General features: G+C 48.0%; 1 protein-coding gene across 1 annotated transcript in view; it reads right to left on the bottom strand.

Annotated features, from left to right (window-relative positions):
* LOC137658715 (vacuolar protein sorting-associated protein VTA1 homolog) overlaps positions 1-19958 on the bottom strand; it is a 76046-nt gene that overhangs the window by 44206 nt on the left and 11882 nt on the right. The window contains exon 2 of the mRNA XM_068393712.1: positions 12821-12924. Within this exon, the coding sequence (XP_068249813.1) occupies positions 12821-12924 (104 nt within the window). The remainder of the gene's footprint in view (positions 1-12820; positions 12925-19958) is intronic.

Genomic DNA, 19958 nt, shown 5'->3' with positions numbered 1-19958 from the left:
GTTGTCTCTTCTTGAGGAGGAGGCGTAGTGTCTCCAGGCATGAAGCCGAAGCGACGCCCCGGTTCGGGAGAGATGTCGCAGTGTGGTTGCTTGAGTAGTCTGCGCCGTGGGAGAAGCTCTCCCGGGAGTTCCGTCAGGGGAAGCAGAGGGTCCAGAAACCGGTCTGCGCATAGTCCCAGTGGAGCTCTCCCATTGAAAGGTTGACAGACAACCTGGTCTTGTTGAGACCCATTGTCCACAGACAAAAAGGAGGGAAGACGCAGGCGTCGAAGTTGTCCCACCATCACCGGAATGCATCTTGCCAGTCTCGGGGTCTGAGACTGGGGGGAAGAATAGCGGAAGCTTGAGGTTCCAAGCTGTCGCGATCAGGTCCCCCAGACCAGTACTTGCTGGTTACCCAAGGTCAAAGACCCCCTGGTACACTCTCTCTACGAGGCTCTCCTCGGATAGTCTGAGAGAACATTCCCCTGCCTGGAATGAGAGAGCCGATGGTGGTATTGAGAGAATCTCAATCATCCCGGTATCTCTACTGCAAGATGTGAAGGTGTAAAAATGCGTCCCCTGCTGGTTAGAATACGCCAGAATCATGAAGTCGACGCGCACGGGGCGACTCGGCAGGAGCTGTAGGATCTGTAGAGGGGCCAGACTAAGGCCCCTAAGCCTGCCTGAATGATGGAGAGGTATCCTTCAGGTCTTGACCATAGGCCTGGACCGGAACATGCCCCCCCCCCCCCCCCTTTCCTTTGACGAGTCCGAGAACAGCATCAAGAATGTGGGGAAAGGACGAGAATATCCACTACCATCAAGAGGCTCCATAGGTCAACACCCATTGCAGGTCTAATAGTTCCGCTGGTCCCATAGGGGCCAGGAAGTCCGGTTAAACATTGCCTGAAGCCACCAGAACTTGGATCGCCCCACATGGAACTTATCCTGAGGCGACCGTTCGGACTATAGACGGGTCAATGAGGAAAGGAGAACTAGGAAACGTTCCAAGGTAGGGCTGAAAGCTCTGCTTGACTGAAAACATGAACTGCGACTCTCCTCAGTCTTGCCACAGTCAACCGAAAGGAAGGCTCGGAGGATGTGGTAACAGAATCTGGCGTCCCCAGGTGGTCACCCATCCAAGTACCGACGTTGCTTAACCTCGCTGGACGGACGAGAAGCGGGGTTTCCAACGTGGTAAGGCGGTTGACTCAATATCATGGCCAGATACTCCAGATGTTGAGGCAGAGGAAGAGAAGGCTACAAGCAAAATACCATGAACCCACACTCATGGTAAGCATCCGGAAGCTTGTCCCGGCGCTGAAGAAGGTCGAACCCGAGCCTACCGGAGTTGACCAGCCCTCCAAACAGCAGAGGAGGCGGAAGCCTGCACCTGAGCGGCCAAGAGGAAGGCAGGGAGAGTTCTCTGGGGAAACAAACCTGCTATGCCACGGCGGGATGGCCACACTGCATCATAAGCAGGAATACTTGCAGTCTAGGCTGAATTCGACGAGCACCCTGGAAAATGGATGGAATGGAAACTGAAAGTACCCGTCCTTCCGATCCAGGGTTTAAGGAGTCCTGTCGCCTCGTTACCAGTCTGATCGATTCTGCTGGTCTACGCTGGCCGAAGTTTGTTCGACAAACTTGATCAGGGCTGAGAGGTCGACTACGGACATCCCCTCTCAGATCCTTCCTTACAAGAAAGGATCGACTGAGGAGGCCGGGGGTGAAGCCGTCGATGATCCTAAGGAAGACCTTCGCCTAAGTTATGGATCATTCTGCCCAACCGGGCAACTCTGCTGACGCTATGGCATAGAGGTTCAGAGACACTGAATTCGCTGACAGAGACGGCAGGCGCGATATCCTTGGCTGATCACAGAGATTGTGCGGGAATGGGCATCGGGAAGCTGTCATTCGGATGAGTAACCTTAAGCATCCTCCCAGCGAAAAACCTGCAATCCTAGAGTTCGTGAACTCCTTTTAGGACTATGCCCCCCCGGGGGAGTCTCCCGTGCCATCTCTTCCTGACAGGAGGAAACTGCAATTGGACACCTTGTCCCAGTTGTCGTAGCCGATAACTTAGGCTGACGTGGTTGAAAGAAAAGGGCGCTGGAGCCCTGCAGAGTTTGGAAGAAAGCGCCTTGGAGGAGTGAAAACGGAAGTCGATTTCCTCCGCACAGCCGCTGTCTAAGTCTCTGTCCTTGGGCACAAACAAACTCTTCTCAAGGATGGAAGGGTGTCTGAGGTCGTCGACCTCCACAGATGAGACACCCGAAGGAAGCCCTCAGTCAGCGCGTCCAGATGGTACAACATCGAGCTTGTCCGCAAGTTAGATACTTAACGACGAAAGGCCAAGGTGCCTGAGCTCGAGAGGAGGAAAGTACCCATGATCTTCCTGTAGCTTCCTTGAACCAAACCTCGGGCCGTAACCGAGGAGGGAAAGAACCTGGTAAGCTCCCAGAGGAAGGGGTAAGCAGTCACCCCTTGTCCGATGGAGAAATCTCGAACGGAAAGCCCCCCGCCAAAAATCCTTCCAGGGAATGACGGGGAAGGGCTAACCCAGGTTCAGGAAAGAGGAGTGTTGCTCAGATCTCCCTTAAGTTTCTCCTATTCTTGCAAGTGCCATGCTCTGCGTTTACGGGGTGAGGCCGTGTTCTGGAAATACGCTCCAGAAGAACTCGCCAGGCTAGCCATGCTGCGAAAACCCCATTGGGAATCGTGGTCGCAATCGCCCTGGAGCTCGCGCGACGGTAATTCAAAGATTTTCGCGTGGGCGAACGTGGAAGCGCCCATGCGCGGTAACGCAAACGAAGGTGAGCGAAGGAGCGCAGAAGGAGGGCGAGCGTGGTAGGAAGGGCGAGAGCTGGTGGTCGGCGAGCGATAACCCATAGACGAGCAATGGATACTGCAAGAAATAAGCCGACGTTTGTGCGAAGAAAGACTGTAGGTTCGCGCGACGGAACACCATCCGTCCGCGCGACGGAACACCATCCGTCCGCGCGATGGAAAACCGTTGGTTCGCGCGTGGGCGAACATTGGAGAGCATGGGCGCGGACGCGCATGAGCGTAGACGTGCAGGCACGTGGGCGTGTGGGCGCGCAGGCGAATGGTCGCGCGGGCGCACAGGCGAGCGGTCGCGCGGGCGAGCGGTCGCGCGGGCGAGCGGGCGAGCGGGCGAGCGGTCGCGCGGGCGAGCGGTCGCGCGGGCGAGCGGTGGCACGGGCGAGCGGTCGCGCAGGCGAGCGGTGGCGCGGCCGAACGGTGGCGCGGGCGAACGGTCGCGCGGGCGCGCAGGCGAGCGGTCGTGCGGGCGCGCAGGCGAGCGGTCGTGAGGGTGGGCAGGTGGATGAGCGCGAGTCCGAGGCGGCGAACGCAAGCGTTAGCGCGATGGCGAGGAAACGCGCTGCCGCGTGGGCGAGGAAGACCGCTGGCGATATGGATCAACAAGCGATCGGTGGTGAGCTGGTGAGCGCTAACGCGCAGGTTGGCGATGGCGCGTTGTGTTATGCCGACGCGATGGTCGAGCAGCATGCGCAGGTGAGCGATCGTGCGTTAGCGAGCAGTATGCGAATGTGAGCGATCGCGAGCAGCATGTGCAGGAGGGCGATCGCGCGATGGTGATCAGCATGCGCAGGGTCGCGCGATGGCGAGCAGCATCCGCAGGGTAGACGATAGCGCGATGGTGATCAGCATGCGCAGGGTCGCGCAATGGTGATCAACATCCGCAGGTGTGCGGTCGCCGTGCGATGGCGATCAGCATCCGCAGTTGAGGGTCGCGCGATGGCGATCAGCATCCGCAGTTGAGGGTCGCGCGATGGCGATCAGCATCCGCAGTTGAGGGTCGCGCGATGGCGATCAGCATCCGCAGTTGAGGGTCGCGCGATGGCGATCAGCATCCGCAGTTGAGGGTCGCGCGATGGCGATCTGCATCCGCAGTTGAGGGTCGCGCGATGGCGATCGGCATCCGCCGTTGAGGGTCGCTAACACTGAGCAGGAGCAGGAGCAGGAGAGAACACAGCAGAAGGGCGTGCAGGGAAACCCTGACACGCAAGGGAAGAACCCCCGTGGGAGGCAACCCTTTGCCCCGAAGGGATTCGTTGTCCGCCGGGAGACTGATGTCCGTCGGAAGACCGCTGTCCGTCGGGAAGACCGTTGTCCGTCGGGAAGACTGTTGCCCGTCGGAAGACGAGATCAGACTGCTGTCCATCTGCACCAAGGCAGAAAATCGAGAAAAAGGAGTTGTAGGCTGAAAACGGAGATTCAAAAAGGCGCCTCAAGCACCCTTATAGGGAGATGAGAGGCCCTTACGACGAGGCGGACGGTGGGCCTTACGGCGAGGGAGGCCAACAGCAACAGCAACAGAAGAAACCTCCGAAGAGGAGTCTCTATGAGTGTACTCTCTCGCGAACGAAAGAGAAACACTTCGTAGAAGAGACTGGTCAGCCAGTGACCTAAAAGGAGCAATCCTCCGAAGAGGAGCTCCTGCAGTTGCCCAGCCCCTTGAGCGAAACTGCAGGTGTGACCGCTCAGCACCAAGAGCATAGTCGCACGAAAAAAAGGCAAGAGAAGAACCCCCCAAAAGGGGAAAAACTCAAGCCTGGACAGGAAAAACTTCCCTCGGAAGGAAAGTTACCCGCCCAAGGAGGCAAGCCTCCTGAGAGTTCTAAAATGAACTGGAGAGATGTCCGTCGTCACGGGAGTACTTCCAGTAGAAGGAGACACACCCCTGACGAAAATACAAGGGGGGAGGCAGCAACAGCCGAATCCCCAGGACTCAACAAGACCGCTCACACCGTTGCCATATTACAGAAACGAACTAGATCGGTAACTGTAAAAAAATAAAACAAATAATATTAGTACACATTCATTCCCCCGGGAAGGCTCCGAAGAGGAATCCCGAGGGAAAGGAAACAAGAATTACACAACAGGCACGTGCCCTCACAACCACTTACACTCACGGAAGGAGAGCTGTAACCAAAACAGAATTATAACAATTATAATTATGTAACTATGTAATTATGTAATTTAAAAATGAATGAACACTAAAGAAAGAACGAAAACCCCGAAAGGAATCGTTCTACAAGCTGAAAAACAAAAAACAACTACAATTAGATTCATAACTAATTGAGACAAACGTACGGCGTAGCAACCCCCCCACACGGAAAGGAAGCTACAAGGGCGTAGTAACACGTAGTAAAAGGGTGAACGACCTCAAGAGAGAGAGAGAGAAAGACATAAGTCAAACTCGATCGCCACCCATAAAATTACGCTGTGGAGGCCTAACTGCCGAGGACTCCACGTAGATATCGTACACTACACACACAACTCTGAAAAGGAAACTTACTTATTTCTATACTCAAATATATATACAAACATGAAAACATGTTTACATATATATTGAGTAAATGAAAAGTAAGCGATTAAGTAAAGACAAAACAAACAATGGCTGCCAAGAGAGGACCAAGACAGAGACGTCTGTCACAGTCCGAGCCAAAAGTGAAAGTGAGCATTCATCTGTGTGTGAGGGGGGGGAGGGGTAGCTAGCTACCACTCCCCTAACCCCCCCCCCCCCCCCCCCCCGCTAACTAGCGCGGGGGTAATACACCCTCGTTAAATTCTAATGGCTCGCCATTTCAGCTGCGCTAAAAGGTAACCCTCTGTAAATAGCGTGGTTTGTATTTCGGTTACGGAACAAATCTTTTGTTCTGCCATTTATAGTACTGTATACTGTTTGTGCAGATGTCAGGAGCCTTCTAGAGTCTTTACGAAAAATGATATTTTGATTATAAAATAAATTTTTGAATATACTTACCCGGTGAATATATAGCTGCAACTCTGTTGCTCGACAGACAAACTCTACGGAAAAACTCGCCAGCGATCGCTACACAGGTTGCGGGTGTGCCCAACAGCGCCATCTGTCGACCAGATACCCAGCTCTTATGTAAACAAAGACTCAATTTTCTCCTCGTCCCACTGCGTCTCTATTGGGGAGGAAGGGAGGGTCATTTAATTTATATATTCACCGGGTAAGTATATTCAAAAATTTATTTTACTGTATAATCAAAATATCATTTTTAAATATTTAACTTAGCCGGTGAATATATAGCTGATTCACACCCAGGATGGTGGGTAGAGACCAGAAATATATGTTTACATTTTATGAGCTAAGAGTTTTTTATTTCATTTTAGAAGTTATCAAAATAACAAAAACAAAATAAATAGGTACCTGGTAAGGAAGTCGACTTGAACAATTACTCTGCCTTTTAAGTACGTCTTCCTTACGGAGCCTCGCGATCCTCTTAGGATGCTGATCGACCCCTAGGAGCTGAAGTATCAAGGGTTGCAACCCATACAACAGGACCTCATCAAACCCCTAATCTAGGCGCTCTCAAGAAATGACTTTGACCACCCGCCAAATCAACCAGGATGCGAAAGGCTTCTTAGCCTTCCGGACAACCCATAAAAACAACATTAAAAACATTTCAAGAGAAAGATTAAAAGGGTATGGAATTAGGGAATTGTAGTGGTTGAGCCCTCACCCACTACTGCACTCGCTGCTACGAATGGTCCCAGTGTGTAGCAGTCCTCGTAAAGAGACTGGACATCCTTTAGATAAAAAGACGCGAACACTGACTTGCTTCTCCAATAGGTTGCGTCCATTATACTTCGCAGAGATCTATTTTGCTTAAAGGCCACGGAAGTTGCAACAGCTCTAACTTCGTGTGTCCTCACCTTAAGCAAAGCTTGGTCTTCCTCACTCAGATGTGAATGAGCTTCTCGTATTAACAGTCTGATAAAGTAGGATAAAGCATTCTTTGACATAGGCAAAGATGGTTTCTTAACTGAACACCATAAAGCTTCAGATTGGCCTCGTAAAGGTTTAGTGCGCTTTAAATAGAACTTAAGAGCTCTCACAGGGCATAAGACTCTTTCTAGTTCATTGCCTACAATCTCCGATAAGCTGGGAATATCGAACGATTTAGGCCAAGGTCGACAAGGCAGCTCATTTTTGGCTAGAAAACCAAGTTGTAGCGAACATGTGGCTTTTTCTGACGAAAATCCGATGTTCTTGCTGAAGGCATGAATCTCACTGACTCTTTTAGCTAAGGCTAAGCATACCAGGAAAAGTGTCTTTAAAGTGAGATCTTTCAGGGAGGCTGATTGTAGCGGCTCAAACCTGTCTGACATGAGGAATCTTAGTACCACGTCTAAATTCCAACCAGGTGTAACCAAACGACGCTCCTTAGTGGTCTCAAAAGACTTAAGGAGGTCTTGAAGATCTTTATTGTTGGAAAGATCTAAGCCTCTATGCCGGAAGACCGATGCCAACATGCTTCTGTAGCCCTTGATAGTGGGAGCTGAAAGGGATCGTCCTTTTCTCAGGTATAAGAGAAAGTCAGCTATTTGAGCTACAGAGGTACTGGTCGAGGATACAGAGACTGACTTGCACCAGTCTCGGAAGACTTCCCACTTCGATTGGTAGACTCTAAGGGTGGATGCTCTCCTTGCTCTAGCAATCGCACTGGCTGCCTCCTTCGAAAAGCCTCTAGCTCTCGAGAGTCTTTCGATAGTCTGAAGGCAGTCAGACGAAGAGCGAGGAGGCTTTGGTGTACCTTCTTTACGTGTGGCTGACGTAGAAGGTCCACCCTTAGAGGAAGAATTCTGGGAACGTCTACTAGCCATCGAAGTACCTCGGTGAACCATTCTCTCGCGGGCCAGAGGGGAGCAACTAGCGTCAACCTTGTCCCTTCGTGAGAGGCGAACTTCTGCAGTACCTTGTTGACAATCTTGAACGGTGGGAATGCGTAGAGATCTAGATGTGACCAATCTAGGAGAAAGGCATCTATATGTATTGCTGCTGGGTCCGGGACTGGTGAGCAATAGATTGGGAGCCTCTTGGTCAGCGAGGTTGCAAAGAGATCTATGGTTGGTTGGCCCCAAGTGGCCCAAAGTCTCTTGCATACATCCTTGTGGAGGGTCCATTCTGTTGGAATTACTTGCCCTTTCCGACTGAGACAATCTGTCATGACATTCAAGTTGCCTTGGATGAACCTCGTTACTAGTGAGATGTCTTGACCTTTTGACCAGATGAGCAGGTCCCTTGCGATCTCGTACAACGTCAGTGAGTGGGTCCCTCCTTCCTTGGAGATGTACGCCAAGGCAGTGGTGTTGTCTGAGTTCACTTCCACCACTTTGCCTCGAAGGAGAGACCTGAAGCTTTTCAAGGCCAGATGTACTGCCAACAGCTCCTTGCAGTTGATATGCATGATCCTCTGACTCGAGTTCCACAGTCCTGAACATTCCCGACCGTCTAATGTCGCGCCCCAGCCCACGTCCGATGCGTCCGAGAAGAGAACGTGGTTGGGAGTCTGAACAGCCAGGGGAAGACCCTCTCTTAAGTTGATACTGTCCTTCCACCAAGTCAGACAAGACTTCATCTTTTCGGAAATGGGGATCGAGACCGCTTCTAGCGTCTTGTCCTTTTTCCAGAGAAAAGCTAGATGGTATTGAAGCGGACGGAGGTGTAGTCTTCCTAATGACACAAATTGTTCCAGGGATGATAGCATCCCTACCAGACTCATCCACAGCCTGACTGAGCAGCGTTCCTTCTTCAGCTTGTTCTGGATGCATAACAGGGCTTGACTTATTCTGGGGGCCGACGGAAAAGCCCGAAAAGCTAGACTGTGAATCTCCATCCCTAAATACACAATAGTTTGGGATGGGACCAGTTGCGACTTTTCCAAATTGACAAGGAGTCCCAATTCCTTGGTCAGATCTAGAGTCCACTTTAGATCCTTCAGACAGCGACGACTGGAAGAGGCTCTGAGAAGCCAGTCGTCCAAATAAAGGGAGGCTCGGATGTCCGATAAATGGAGGAATTTGGCAACATTCCTCATCAGCCTCGTAAATACGAGAGGAGCTGTGGTTAGGCCAAAGCACAGGGCCCGAAACTGGTAGACCACCTTTTCGAAAACGAATCTCAGAAAAGGTTGGGAGTCTGGGTGGATGGGGACGTGGAAGTAGGCGTCCCTTAGGTCTAAAGAGACCATCCAGTCTTCCCTTCTGACCGCTGCTAAGACTGACTTTGTGGTCTCCATGGAGAACTTCGTCTTTGTGACAAAGACATTCAGAGCACTGACGTCTAGCACCGGCCTCCACCCTCCTGTCTTCTTTGAAACCAAGAAGAGGCGGTTGTAGAATCCCGGAGATTGAAGGTCCGAGACTTTGACCACCGCTCCCTTCTCTAGCAAAAGAGACACTTCCCGTTTCAAGGCTCGTCTCTTTTCTTCCTCTCTGTACCTGGGAGAGAGATCAATGGGAGACGTTGCTAGAGGGGGTTTCCGTACAAAAGGGATCTTGTACCCCTCTCTGAGCAACTTCACAGATTGTGCATCTGCGCCTCTCTTCTCCCAGGCCTGCCAGAAGTTCTTGAGTCTGGCTCCCACTGCTGTCTGAAGTTGCGGGCAGTCAGACTCTGCCCTTAAAGGACTTGGATCCTTTCTTCTTCCCTCGCTTCCCTTCGGCACGAGCACCTCCTCTGCTGGAGGCTCTGCCACGAAAGGGCGGAATAAAGCGAGACGCTGGAGTGTCCATCCTTGGTCTAGCTGACAAGGTAGGCAAAGGGGGAGCTTTGCGAGCTGAGGACGCAACAAGATCGTGAGTGTCCTTCTGCACTAACGAAGCGGCTATTTCCTTTATCAGGACTTCTGGAAATAGGCACTTGGAAAGAGGAGCAAAGAGAAGCTCAGATCTCTGGCACGGTGTAACTCCAGCAGAAAGGAATGAGCAGAGAGATTCTCGCTTTTTTAGGACTCCGGACACAAATGATGCAGCAAGCTCATTAGACCCATCACGGACGGCCTTGTCCATGCAGGACATAATGAGCAAAGAAGTCTCTTTATCTGTCGAAGAGATCTTCCTGCTTAGGGCTCCTAGGCACCAGTCTAAGAAGTTAAAAACTTCAAAAACCCTAAAGATTCCTTTCAAAAGGTGGTCCAGGTCCGATGATGACCAACAAATCTTTGAGCGTCTCATGGCAAGGCGGCGGGGAGAGTCTACAAGACTTGAGAAGTCGCCCTGGGCAGAGGCAGGAACTCCCAAGCCGAGAACTTCTCCCGTGGCATACCAGACGCTCGATCTAGAAGAGAGTCTAGCAGGGGGAAAAGCAAATGCTGTCTTCCCTAAACTCTTCTTGGACTGTAACCAGTCTCCTATCACCCGCAAAGCTCTCTTGGACGAGCGTGCGAGGACGAGTCTAGTAAAGGCAGGTGCGGTAGAAGGCATGCCTAAAACAAACTCTGAAGGCGGAGAACGAGGAGCCACAGAAACAAACTGGTCAGGAAACAGCTCTTTGAAAATAGCCAAAACTTTTCTAAAGTCCAAAGAGGGTTGAGTAGACTTAGGCTCGTCCAATTCTGATTGTTGTTCATCTTGATGTGCAGCAACATCATCATCAGAAAGTTCCTCATCCGACAACTGATGAGGAAACGGCAACGGAGTGGGTAACGGCTGGTTCGCTGAGTCCGGTCGCACTGGTGCATGCGTGACTGAGCCGGACGCAACGTCATGGACCTGCTGCCCAGTCTGTGAGCTGGCAACAACCATGGTAGCGCGAGGACGCACAGCGTCTACCCGAGACTGTCTAGACTGACTGGGTTGCGCAGTGGAAACCACACTGGGTTGCGGAGGTTGACGCACTGCGTCAAAACAAGGCAACTCTGAAGGTAGTTGAACATCCAGAACGTCAAAGCCAACCTCCGTGCGTCGCTTAACGTCAACATGCGGCTGGCAGACCACACTGGAACGCATGGGTGGAGGAACTCTCTCAACTGGTGTGCGTGAGAAGGTTACCTCAGCGTCCACAGGATGCACAACCGATCGCTTGGAGGGTTGTAGGCTAGGTACTGCACTAGCTGGTACGGCAGCAACCTTCTCCGCATGAAAGTCCTGCATCAGAGACGTAAGCTTAGACTGCATGTCTTGCAGTAAAGACCACTTAGGGTCTACGGGAGCAGGTGCGGCAACAGACGGTGTTAGTGTCTGAAGCGGTACCGCTTTGCCTCTCTTAGGCGGTGAGCAGTCATCGGATGACGGCAACGAGTCCGAACTGACCCAGTGGCTACAACCGGGCCGTTGGACTTGTCCTGAAGGGACCGATTTACGTTTTAACGGTCGCGAGACCTTGGTCCAAAGTTTCTTGCGAGAAACACCTTCAGACGACGAGGTATAAATGGGCTCTCTCGTCTTAGGTAGGTAGGAGCGATCTTGGGGAGATACGCCCGATACCACGGAGGAAACGTCTGTTCGCTGATTAAAGCCTCTCGAACCCATGCGTCGTACGACATTGCTTCTCCCCTGGACTTGGGAGCTTGCAAGAGGTCCCGGACTAGGAGGACGACAGGCACGAACAGACGAACCCTCAAGCGCAACACTGTCCACAACACTATCACTTGGCACTTTAGCACTTCCCACTGCACTTTGGCACTTAAGCTCCTTAACATCCGCCATGAGCTGATTACGGTCACTTGCAAGGGACTCAACTCTCTCACCCAGAGCCTGGATGGCACGCATCATGTCAGCCATCGATGGTTCCTGAGTGCTAGGAGGGGGGTTAGGAACAACCACTACAGGGGAAGGAATAGGATGTGGGGCATGAGGAGAGGATACATCAATAGATCGAGAGGAACTTCTCCTAACTCTATCTCTCTCTAGCCTACGTGTGTACTTTTGAAAATCGATAAAATCGAATTCCGAAAGGCCAACGCACTCCTCACACCGATCTTCCAATTGACAGGTTTTACCCCGACAATTGGAACAAACAGTGTGAGGGTCGATAGAAGCCTTCGGAAGACGCCTAGAACAGTCCCTAGCATTGCATTTCCTAAATTTGGGAACTTGTGAAGGGTCAGCCATTTTGAATTGGTCAAGGGAAAATTCCAAAAAACGATCTAAGTCATCAACAAAGAATCCGATATAAAAAAGAGTTCAAGGATTTGTTTGAAGAAAAACCCTGCACAGCGAAAGCTCAAAACCAGAATATAGTACTTCACCAATTAGATGTGAAAAACTCCAGTTTAGCAACAGCGAGTAAAGTACGTCTTGTCGACACGTCGACAGAGAGAAAATTGAGTCTTTGTTTACATAAGAGCTGGGTATCTGGTCGACAGATGGCGCTGTTGGGCACACCCGCAACCTGTGTAGCGATCGCTGGCGAGTTTTTCCGTAGAGTTTGTCTGTCGAGCAACAGAGTTGCAGCTATATATTCACCGGCTAAGTTAAATATTTAAAAAAAATTGCTTACTGTAGTGGTTTCTATTATCCCATCCATGACAATTATGATTTTGATCAATGGAATATATTAAGGTTGAACACTTCCCAAAGCTCTATCTGCTCAATAAGGAGCTTCCAGGATTGCTTCCAGTGGCTCCAGCACAAGAACTAGGGTGAACTCTTGCCTTGCAGACCTTCAGCATCCCCATTCTATCAATACGACATTGTCAACATTGTTACAGTAGATGGTACTGCAAGTCCAATATTCTAGGTGTGTGTATGTGTACATTCAGTACATAGGTACATAAGTAAGGATGTACTGTAATTATCTCAATTTGTTACCATCTATTTCTTTCTATATGATAATTTTATTCAGTAGAAGGAATTGCTCTTTATACAGTATTTGTTCTATATGAATATTGGCTCTTTCTAAATGATGATAATAATAATAATAATAATAATAATAATAATAATAATAATAATAATAATAATAACAATAATAATACCAAATACGATTTAATAAACAAACCAGCTATTGTTTTGATATGAAGAAATTACAGCATACCTTTTTAAATGTTTCTAAGTAATCCATAAGACTTGTTAAAAGAGCTCTGGCCTCTGGTGATTTTCTGTCAATCTTGAGGGCTGTTTGTAGGCCATACAAACGAGCTGTAAAAGAGTTAAACGCAATATTTGAAATAAATTACATGTGTCCAGTAAATTAATAAACGAGAAAAGATAAAAATGTCATATATAATAATTTTTTATTAATTTGTATTTTTCCTAGCTATACAAACTATAATCCAGTTAAATGGGGATGTGTCTTCAGCAGTGCAGGAATGGCCCTTGAATTGTTAACTAGGTAGTTGGTACTAACATGTCACAGCATAGCCACTTTTGTCTTCAGACTAAGGAATAAAAGGAGTGATTGAGGTAGGACATTTAATTCAAAGGACTCTTTTTATATTATAGTTTTACAAACTACTTTACAATACTGTACTTCCCAGGACGTATTCTTCCTGGTCCCAGACATGAGTGACGAATGTGACTCCAACAGCCTCCTAACAGCTAATCACTCGATTTAAAAGCTCTTAAAGCCTGGACCAGTACTGTCTTAAAAGGAAGCTACAAATAGGACAGACAAAACCCATTTCCCTAACAGGGAAATAATGTCAGCATTGTTAAACCAGGCACATCAAGAGAAAAATTTGGTAAGACACCGACCTATCCTCCCCTTTGTCAGGAGAACTGAGAAGTTGCTTCTTGGCAGATGTAGTCTACAAGAGAGGAGCTCCATCCTGTAACTCACCCGCGTCAGACATCTGACCAGTGTATAACAGGTGAGTGGCTGCTGCATCACCTTGAGAGAGGAAAATTAAAGGGGTAGAAGAGCCAATCATTCTACCTCTCTTCTAGACTTATGCCAAAAGCGATACCTTTTATGAGATACACGAAGGAGCTAGGAATGTTATACTACTATTCAGCACCCACCTCAGGACCCAAGGAAAGGGGTTCAAGGGCCTGTGGCCAACATCCATAAGGTACAGGGAGGATAAGGTGGTTCGAAACTTTCAGACCTAACTTCTGCTCCAAGTACAGCATGCCGAAAGGCTACTGACGGCAAAGCTTGCGAATTCTTCCTCGAGATGGCATAGGTATTGGATGACCAAAGTCGCATCTGTATGCAACTAGCCTCACCAAGCCAGAAAGAACAGTGATGGGACACCACCTTCTTCTTCATGTAGTTTCCCTGCTTGGATTGTTCACCAGACATTCCACCCTCCCAAAGACAAAAACCATCCCATCAGGTTCACAACCATTCAACTGACCCTAAAGATATCGGTCAAAAGATGAAACAATACTTCCACCAGAGGAAGAAGAGCAGTTTCCTAGGGCCAGGGTGTTCCTCAAATGTGATGACAGTAATGATGAAGGTAGAAGCAATGCTCGCCCACACCTGGCCTATGGATCCACCTGACCAAACCCTAAGGTGTTGGTCAGCAAATGAGATTTTTCCCTTCCCCAGAAGGATAAGTTGCATGCTATAAGTCCCAATGAACTTTTTCACAAGAGGCCCCCTACGCTGCAACTTCTGGTTCTTCCTTCGGAGAAGTTCCCCAAGAAGAGAATAGGAGAAGGAAGAAGTTGTTAAAGAAGGAATACGGGAGTAAAATCACAGATTTTTAGAGTACTATACTTTCTAGTTTTCCTCACTATACAAACCTGAGTCCTTTATTAGGAATATGACTTCAGCATAGCTGAAACATACCTAAACTTTAACAAGGTAGTTAGAAATACCAACAGATAGAGGGGAAGCCCTCAACCACCTATCATTACGCGAGACTAAAGCTTTTGACCTTTAGGCCTGGGACTTGCAGGGTAGTTGAGGTAGGAAGTGTAACTTAAAGGACTCCAGTTTGCAATGTTACGGAAAATAAAAATTACTTTAAATTATTTGAGGCTCCTACACAAATACAAACCACAAGAGGTGTTAGAGTTTCAAGAGCCTGAATTTACGACGATATGCCGTTATGAACGAGCCCCGATAGGGTACTTGAAAAAAATGTTCCTAACTCAATTTCAGGGTACGACATTTGGTTTGTTGATACAATGAATTACTTGCCGACACGGAGCAACTAACGCCTTGGAGTTGTGAATTATGCATCACTGTTGCATTAGTTTGCCATCTTTATTTACAATACAAATTCGGGATTTCGGTGCTGCTCTTTTTTTTTCTTTTTTATTCCACATTTTGCTTGTGTATCATGTTTAGAAAACATAAAGGAGACTTCTGATGGCAGTGTGCAAGCCTACCACAGGAAGAAGGTAAGGAATTGTTAAATGTATTACTTATTGCCTACTGATACTGCATAAGTATACGTACACTACTGTATTGTATAGAGGACACTAATTTATGAATGGTAAGGGATTGCTTTCTTTCTTTTTAAAGTATATTATGCATATACAGTATGTGTACGATACATACAGTATATTATATGTAAATCCAACTTAAGACGAAAACCAATTTCTGACGCAACATAAGAATGGATCCCCGTCGTAACTCAAGTACCTCCTGCATTGTCTTTAAATAGGAGACTTATTCTTTGGAGGGAGGAAGTTCCTATTAAACAAAAAAACTCTGCCTGGACCAACTGTCCCGGGAATTATCAGAACTCCCAGTCCTGTGGAGATGCAAAGGTGATGACTCCGCCAACCTTCTGTCTGTGTATAGGGATGACAAAGGCAGTTAGACCAGTATCAAGAACAAATGGTACTTGGTCACATGAAAATCTATAACCTTTTACATAAGTTATTCAAATGTATTTGTAGCTATTATAACAAATGGTTTGAGTATAGTCTATCCATCATACCCCTTGTCTAGTAGGATGTGGGAGATACTTCTAAACAGATCCTGTTTAAAAAAAAAAAAAAAAAAAGATTGTTTGGTTATGAAGCTTACCTGCATCTGTCGTCCTGTCCACCACTTAGCAGCCACAATTACTGCACCCAAGAGAAGCAAGAAAGAAGAGTAAAAGGCTAGTCATCGAACCTTTCATTCAGGGTTCATGTCAAAACCACTAATGTATCTTAGACTAGATACTTCTTGTCCCATGAAGGAACTAGGCTGGCAACACAACCTGTTCAGCATTCATACCTGTGCCAGAAAGATTCCTCCAGAATGCTAAGGTAGACCCAATACCCCTGACTTAGGGAAAGAAAACAAGGAATAAACAGTCGGACCTCGTTAATCGCGGTTTCTTGTTTTGCAGTTTTGGTTTTTCACAGGTAAGGAAAAAAATTATATTTTAATTATAAAATAAATTTTTGAATATACTTACCCAGTGAATATATAATAGCTGCAACTCTGTTGCTCGACAGACACATACATAAAAAACTCGCGAGCGATCGCTATGCAGGTTGCGGGTGTGCCCACCAGCGCCAACTGTCGGCCAGATACCACTCTCGATGTAAACAAAACCTTCAATTTCTTCTCATCCCACTGTGTCTCTATTGGGGAGGAAGGGAGGGTCGTTTAATTTATATATTCACCGGGTAAGTATATTCAAAAATTTATTTTATAATTAAAATATCATTTTTAAATATTTAACTTAGCCGGTGAATATATAATAGCTGATTCACACCCAAGGAGGTGGGTAGAGACCAGAGTTAATTATGTTTACAGTGTATAAGCTAAGAGTTTTTTCATTTTGGCAGTTATCAATATAACAAAACCAAAATAAATAGGTACCTGGTGAGGAAGTTGACTTAGACGATTACTCTGCCTTGTAAGTCTGTCTTCCTCACGGAGCCCAGCGATCCTCTTAGGATGCTGACAGACTCCCAGGAGCTGAAGAATCAAGGGCTGCAACCCATACAACAGGACCTCATCAAACCCCTAATCTGGGCGCTCTCAAGAAATGACTTTGACCACCCGCCAAATCAATCAGGATGCGAAAGGCTTCTTAGCCTTCCGAACAACCCATAAAACAATATTAAAAACATTTCAAGAGACAGATTAAAAGGATATTGGAATTAGGGAAGTGTAGTGGTAGAACCCTCACCCACTACTGCACTCGCTGCAACGAATGGACCCAGTGTGTAGCAGTCCTCGTAAAGAGTCTGGACATCTTTTAAGTAAAATGACGCGAACACTGACTTGTTTCTCCAAGAAGTCGCGTCCATAATACTTTGCAGAGATTTATTTTGCTTGCAGGCCACGGAGGTTGCTATATCTCTAACTTCGTACGTCTTAACCTTAAGCAAACATCGGTCTTTCTCATTCAAGTGAGAATGAGCTTCTCGTATTAAAAAAATCTGATAAAATATGACAAAGAATTCTTTGACATAGGCAATGAAGGTCTCTTAACTGAGCACCATAATGCCTCAGATTTCCCTCGTAATGACTTAGTACGAGTTAAATCGAACTAAAGAGCTCTAACAGGACATAATACTCTTTCCAGTTCGTTGCCTACGATCTCTGATAAGCAAGGAATATCAAAAGATTTAGGCCAAGGACGAGAAGGCAGTTCATTTTTGGCCAGGAAACCAAGTTGAAGTGAACAAGTGGCTTTTTTCTGTAGAAAAGCCGATGTTCTTACTGAAGGCATGAAGTTCACTGACCCTTTTAGCCGAAGCCAAGCACACTAGGAAAAGTGTCTTGAGGGTGAGATCCTTCAGGGAGGCTGAATGTAATGGCTCAAACCTGTCTGACATGAGGAACCTTAGGACCACGTCTAAGTTCCATCCAGGAGTTGCCAAACGACGTTCCTTGGAGGTCTCGACAGACTTAAGGAGATCTTGGAGATCTTTATTGTTGAAAAGATCTAAGCCTCTATGTCGAAAGACCGAAGCCAACATGCTCCTGTAGCCCTTAATCGTGGGAGCTGAAAGGGAGCGAACCTTTCTCAGATGTAAAAGAAAATCTGCGATTTGGGCTACAGAGGTACTGGACGAGGACACAGATGCTGACTTGCACCAGTCTCGAAAGACTTCCCACTTCGACTGGTATACTCTAATGGTAGAAGCTCTCCTAGCTCTTGCAATCGCACTGACTGCCTCCTTCGAAAAACCTCTAGCTCTTGAGAGTCTTTCGATAGTGTGAAGGAAGTCAGACGAAGAGCGGGGAGGCTTTGATGGACATTCTTTACGTGGGGCTGACGTAACAGATCTACCCTTAGAGGAAGACTTCTTGGAAAGTCTACCAGCCATTGAAGTACCTCGGTGAACCACTCTCTCGCGGGACAGAGGGTAGCAACCAACGTCAACCTTGTCCCTCCGTGAGAGGCGAACTTCTGCAGTACCTTGTTGACTATCTTGAATGGTGGGAATGCATATAAGTCCATAAAAGACCAATCCAGTAGAAACACGTCTATGTAAATTTCTTCTGTATCTAGGACTGGAGAGCAAAAGATTGGTAACCTTTTGGTCAACGAGGAGGCAAAGAGGTCTATGGTTGGTTGACCCCAAGAAGCCCAAAGACTCTTGCCCACGTCCTTGTGGAGGGTCCATTCCGTGGGTATCACCTGACCCCTCCGACTGAGACAGTCTGCCAAGACGTTCAAGTCCCCCTGGATGAATCTCGTCAACAGGGAGATGCCTCGAATTCTAGACCATAAGAGAAGGTCCCTTGCGATCTCGAGCAGCGTGAAGGAGTGTGTGCCTCCTTGCTTGGAGATGTACGCCAAAGTTGTGGTGTTGTCTGAGTTGACCTCTACCACTTAGAGTCGAAGACGCTTCCTAATATCATCAAGGCCAAGTGGACTGCTAATAGCTCCTTGCCGTTGATGTGCATGCTCTTCTGACTTGAGGTCCACAGACCCGCGCATTCCCGACCGTCCAGGGTCGCACCCAACCCAAACCCGACGCGTCTGAGGACAACACGTGGTTTGGGTTCTTGACTGCTAGGGATAGTCCCTCTCTCAGACTGATATTGCTGTCCCACCATTTCAGGCATGCCTTTATTGGTTCGGAGACTGGGAATGATACCGTCTCTAATGTCTTGTCCTAGTTCCAGTGAGAGGCTAGATGGAACCGGAGAGGCAGAAGGGGTAGTCTCCCTAGTGAGACAAACTGCTCCAGGGATGAGAGAGTCCTTACGAGACTGTTCCAACTTCTGACTGAATAAACGTTTTCTTTTCAGCATTAGTTGGACTTCGAGCAGGGCTTGACTGCGAATCTCCATCCCCAAAAATAGAATAATCTGGGATGGGATCAGTTGGGACTTTTAGGTTGACCACAAGTCCCAACTCCCTGGCCAGACTCAACGTCCAATGTAGATCCTGCAGACAGCGAAGGCTGGACGATGCTCTCAGAAGCCAGTCGTCCAAGTACAGGGAGGTTCGGATCCCCGATAGCTCGAAACTGGTACCCCAAATTCCTGTAAACAAACCTCAGAAACGGTTGGGAGTCCGGGTGTATAGGAATGTGGAAGTATGCCTCCTGAAGGTCGAGAGAGACCATCCAGTCGCCTTCCATAAATGCTGTCAAGACAGCCTGGTAGACTTCATCGTGAAGTTTGTCTTGACAATGAACACATTGAGCGCACTTGCCTCTTACGTACTCCTGCAGTGAACATGGCTGCCAAATCATGGAGCCATCCCTGAGGGACTTGTTCCTGCAGAGAACGTGGCTGTCAGATCATTGGAGCCATCCCTGAAAGCCTTGTTTATGCATGACATAATTGTACAGCAAAACTTCAAAGGCTCGAAAACAGCTGTGAAGTTGACCTGTAAAATCTTGGAGCGTCTCATGGCCAGGCGCCAGGGAGAGTCTATGAGGTTTGAGAAGTCTATCTGGGCAGAGGCAGGAACTCCCAAGCCGAGAACTTCTCTCGTGTCATATCAGACTCTCGCCCTATAAGCCAGTTTTAAAAGAAGGGAAAGCAAAGGCTGTATCCCTCAAACTCCTCCTGGTGATAAACCAGTCGCCTAGCAAACGTAAAGCTCTCTAGGAGAGCGAGAGAGCACTAGCTTATACAACAACGGCTTCGAAGTAGCTAGGCCTAGTGTAAGCTCTGACGTTTAGGCGAACGAGGAGCAGCAGTTACAAAAAGATCCGGACAAAGATCCTTAAAAATCAGCATGATTTATTTAAAGTCCATAGAGGGCTAAGCAGCTTTAGGCTCCTCTCCGTCTGACAGAGTCCTCAAGGGAATATCAGTAGGAGGGGGAACAGCAACTTCCTCATCTGAAGGAACCTTGTCC

The sequence above is a fragment of the Palaemon carinicauda genome, chromosome 19 (assembly GCF_036898095.1).
Source record: "Palaemon carinicauda isolate YSFRI2023 chromosome 19, ASM3689809v2, whole genome shotgun sequence".
Lineage (NCBI taxonomy): Eukaryota > Metazoa > Arthropoda > Malacostraca > Decapoda > Palaemonidae > Palaemon > Palaemon carinicauda.
The sequence above is the reverse complement of the archived record's forward strand: the minus strand, read 5'-3'. Positions and strand labels throughout refer to the sequence as shown.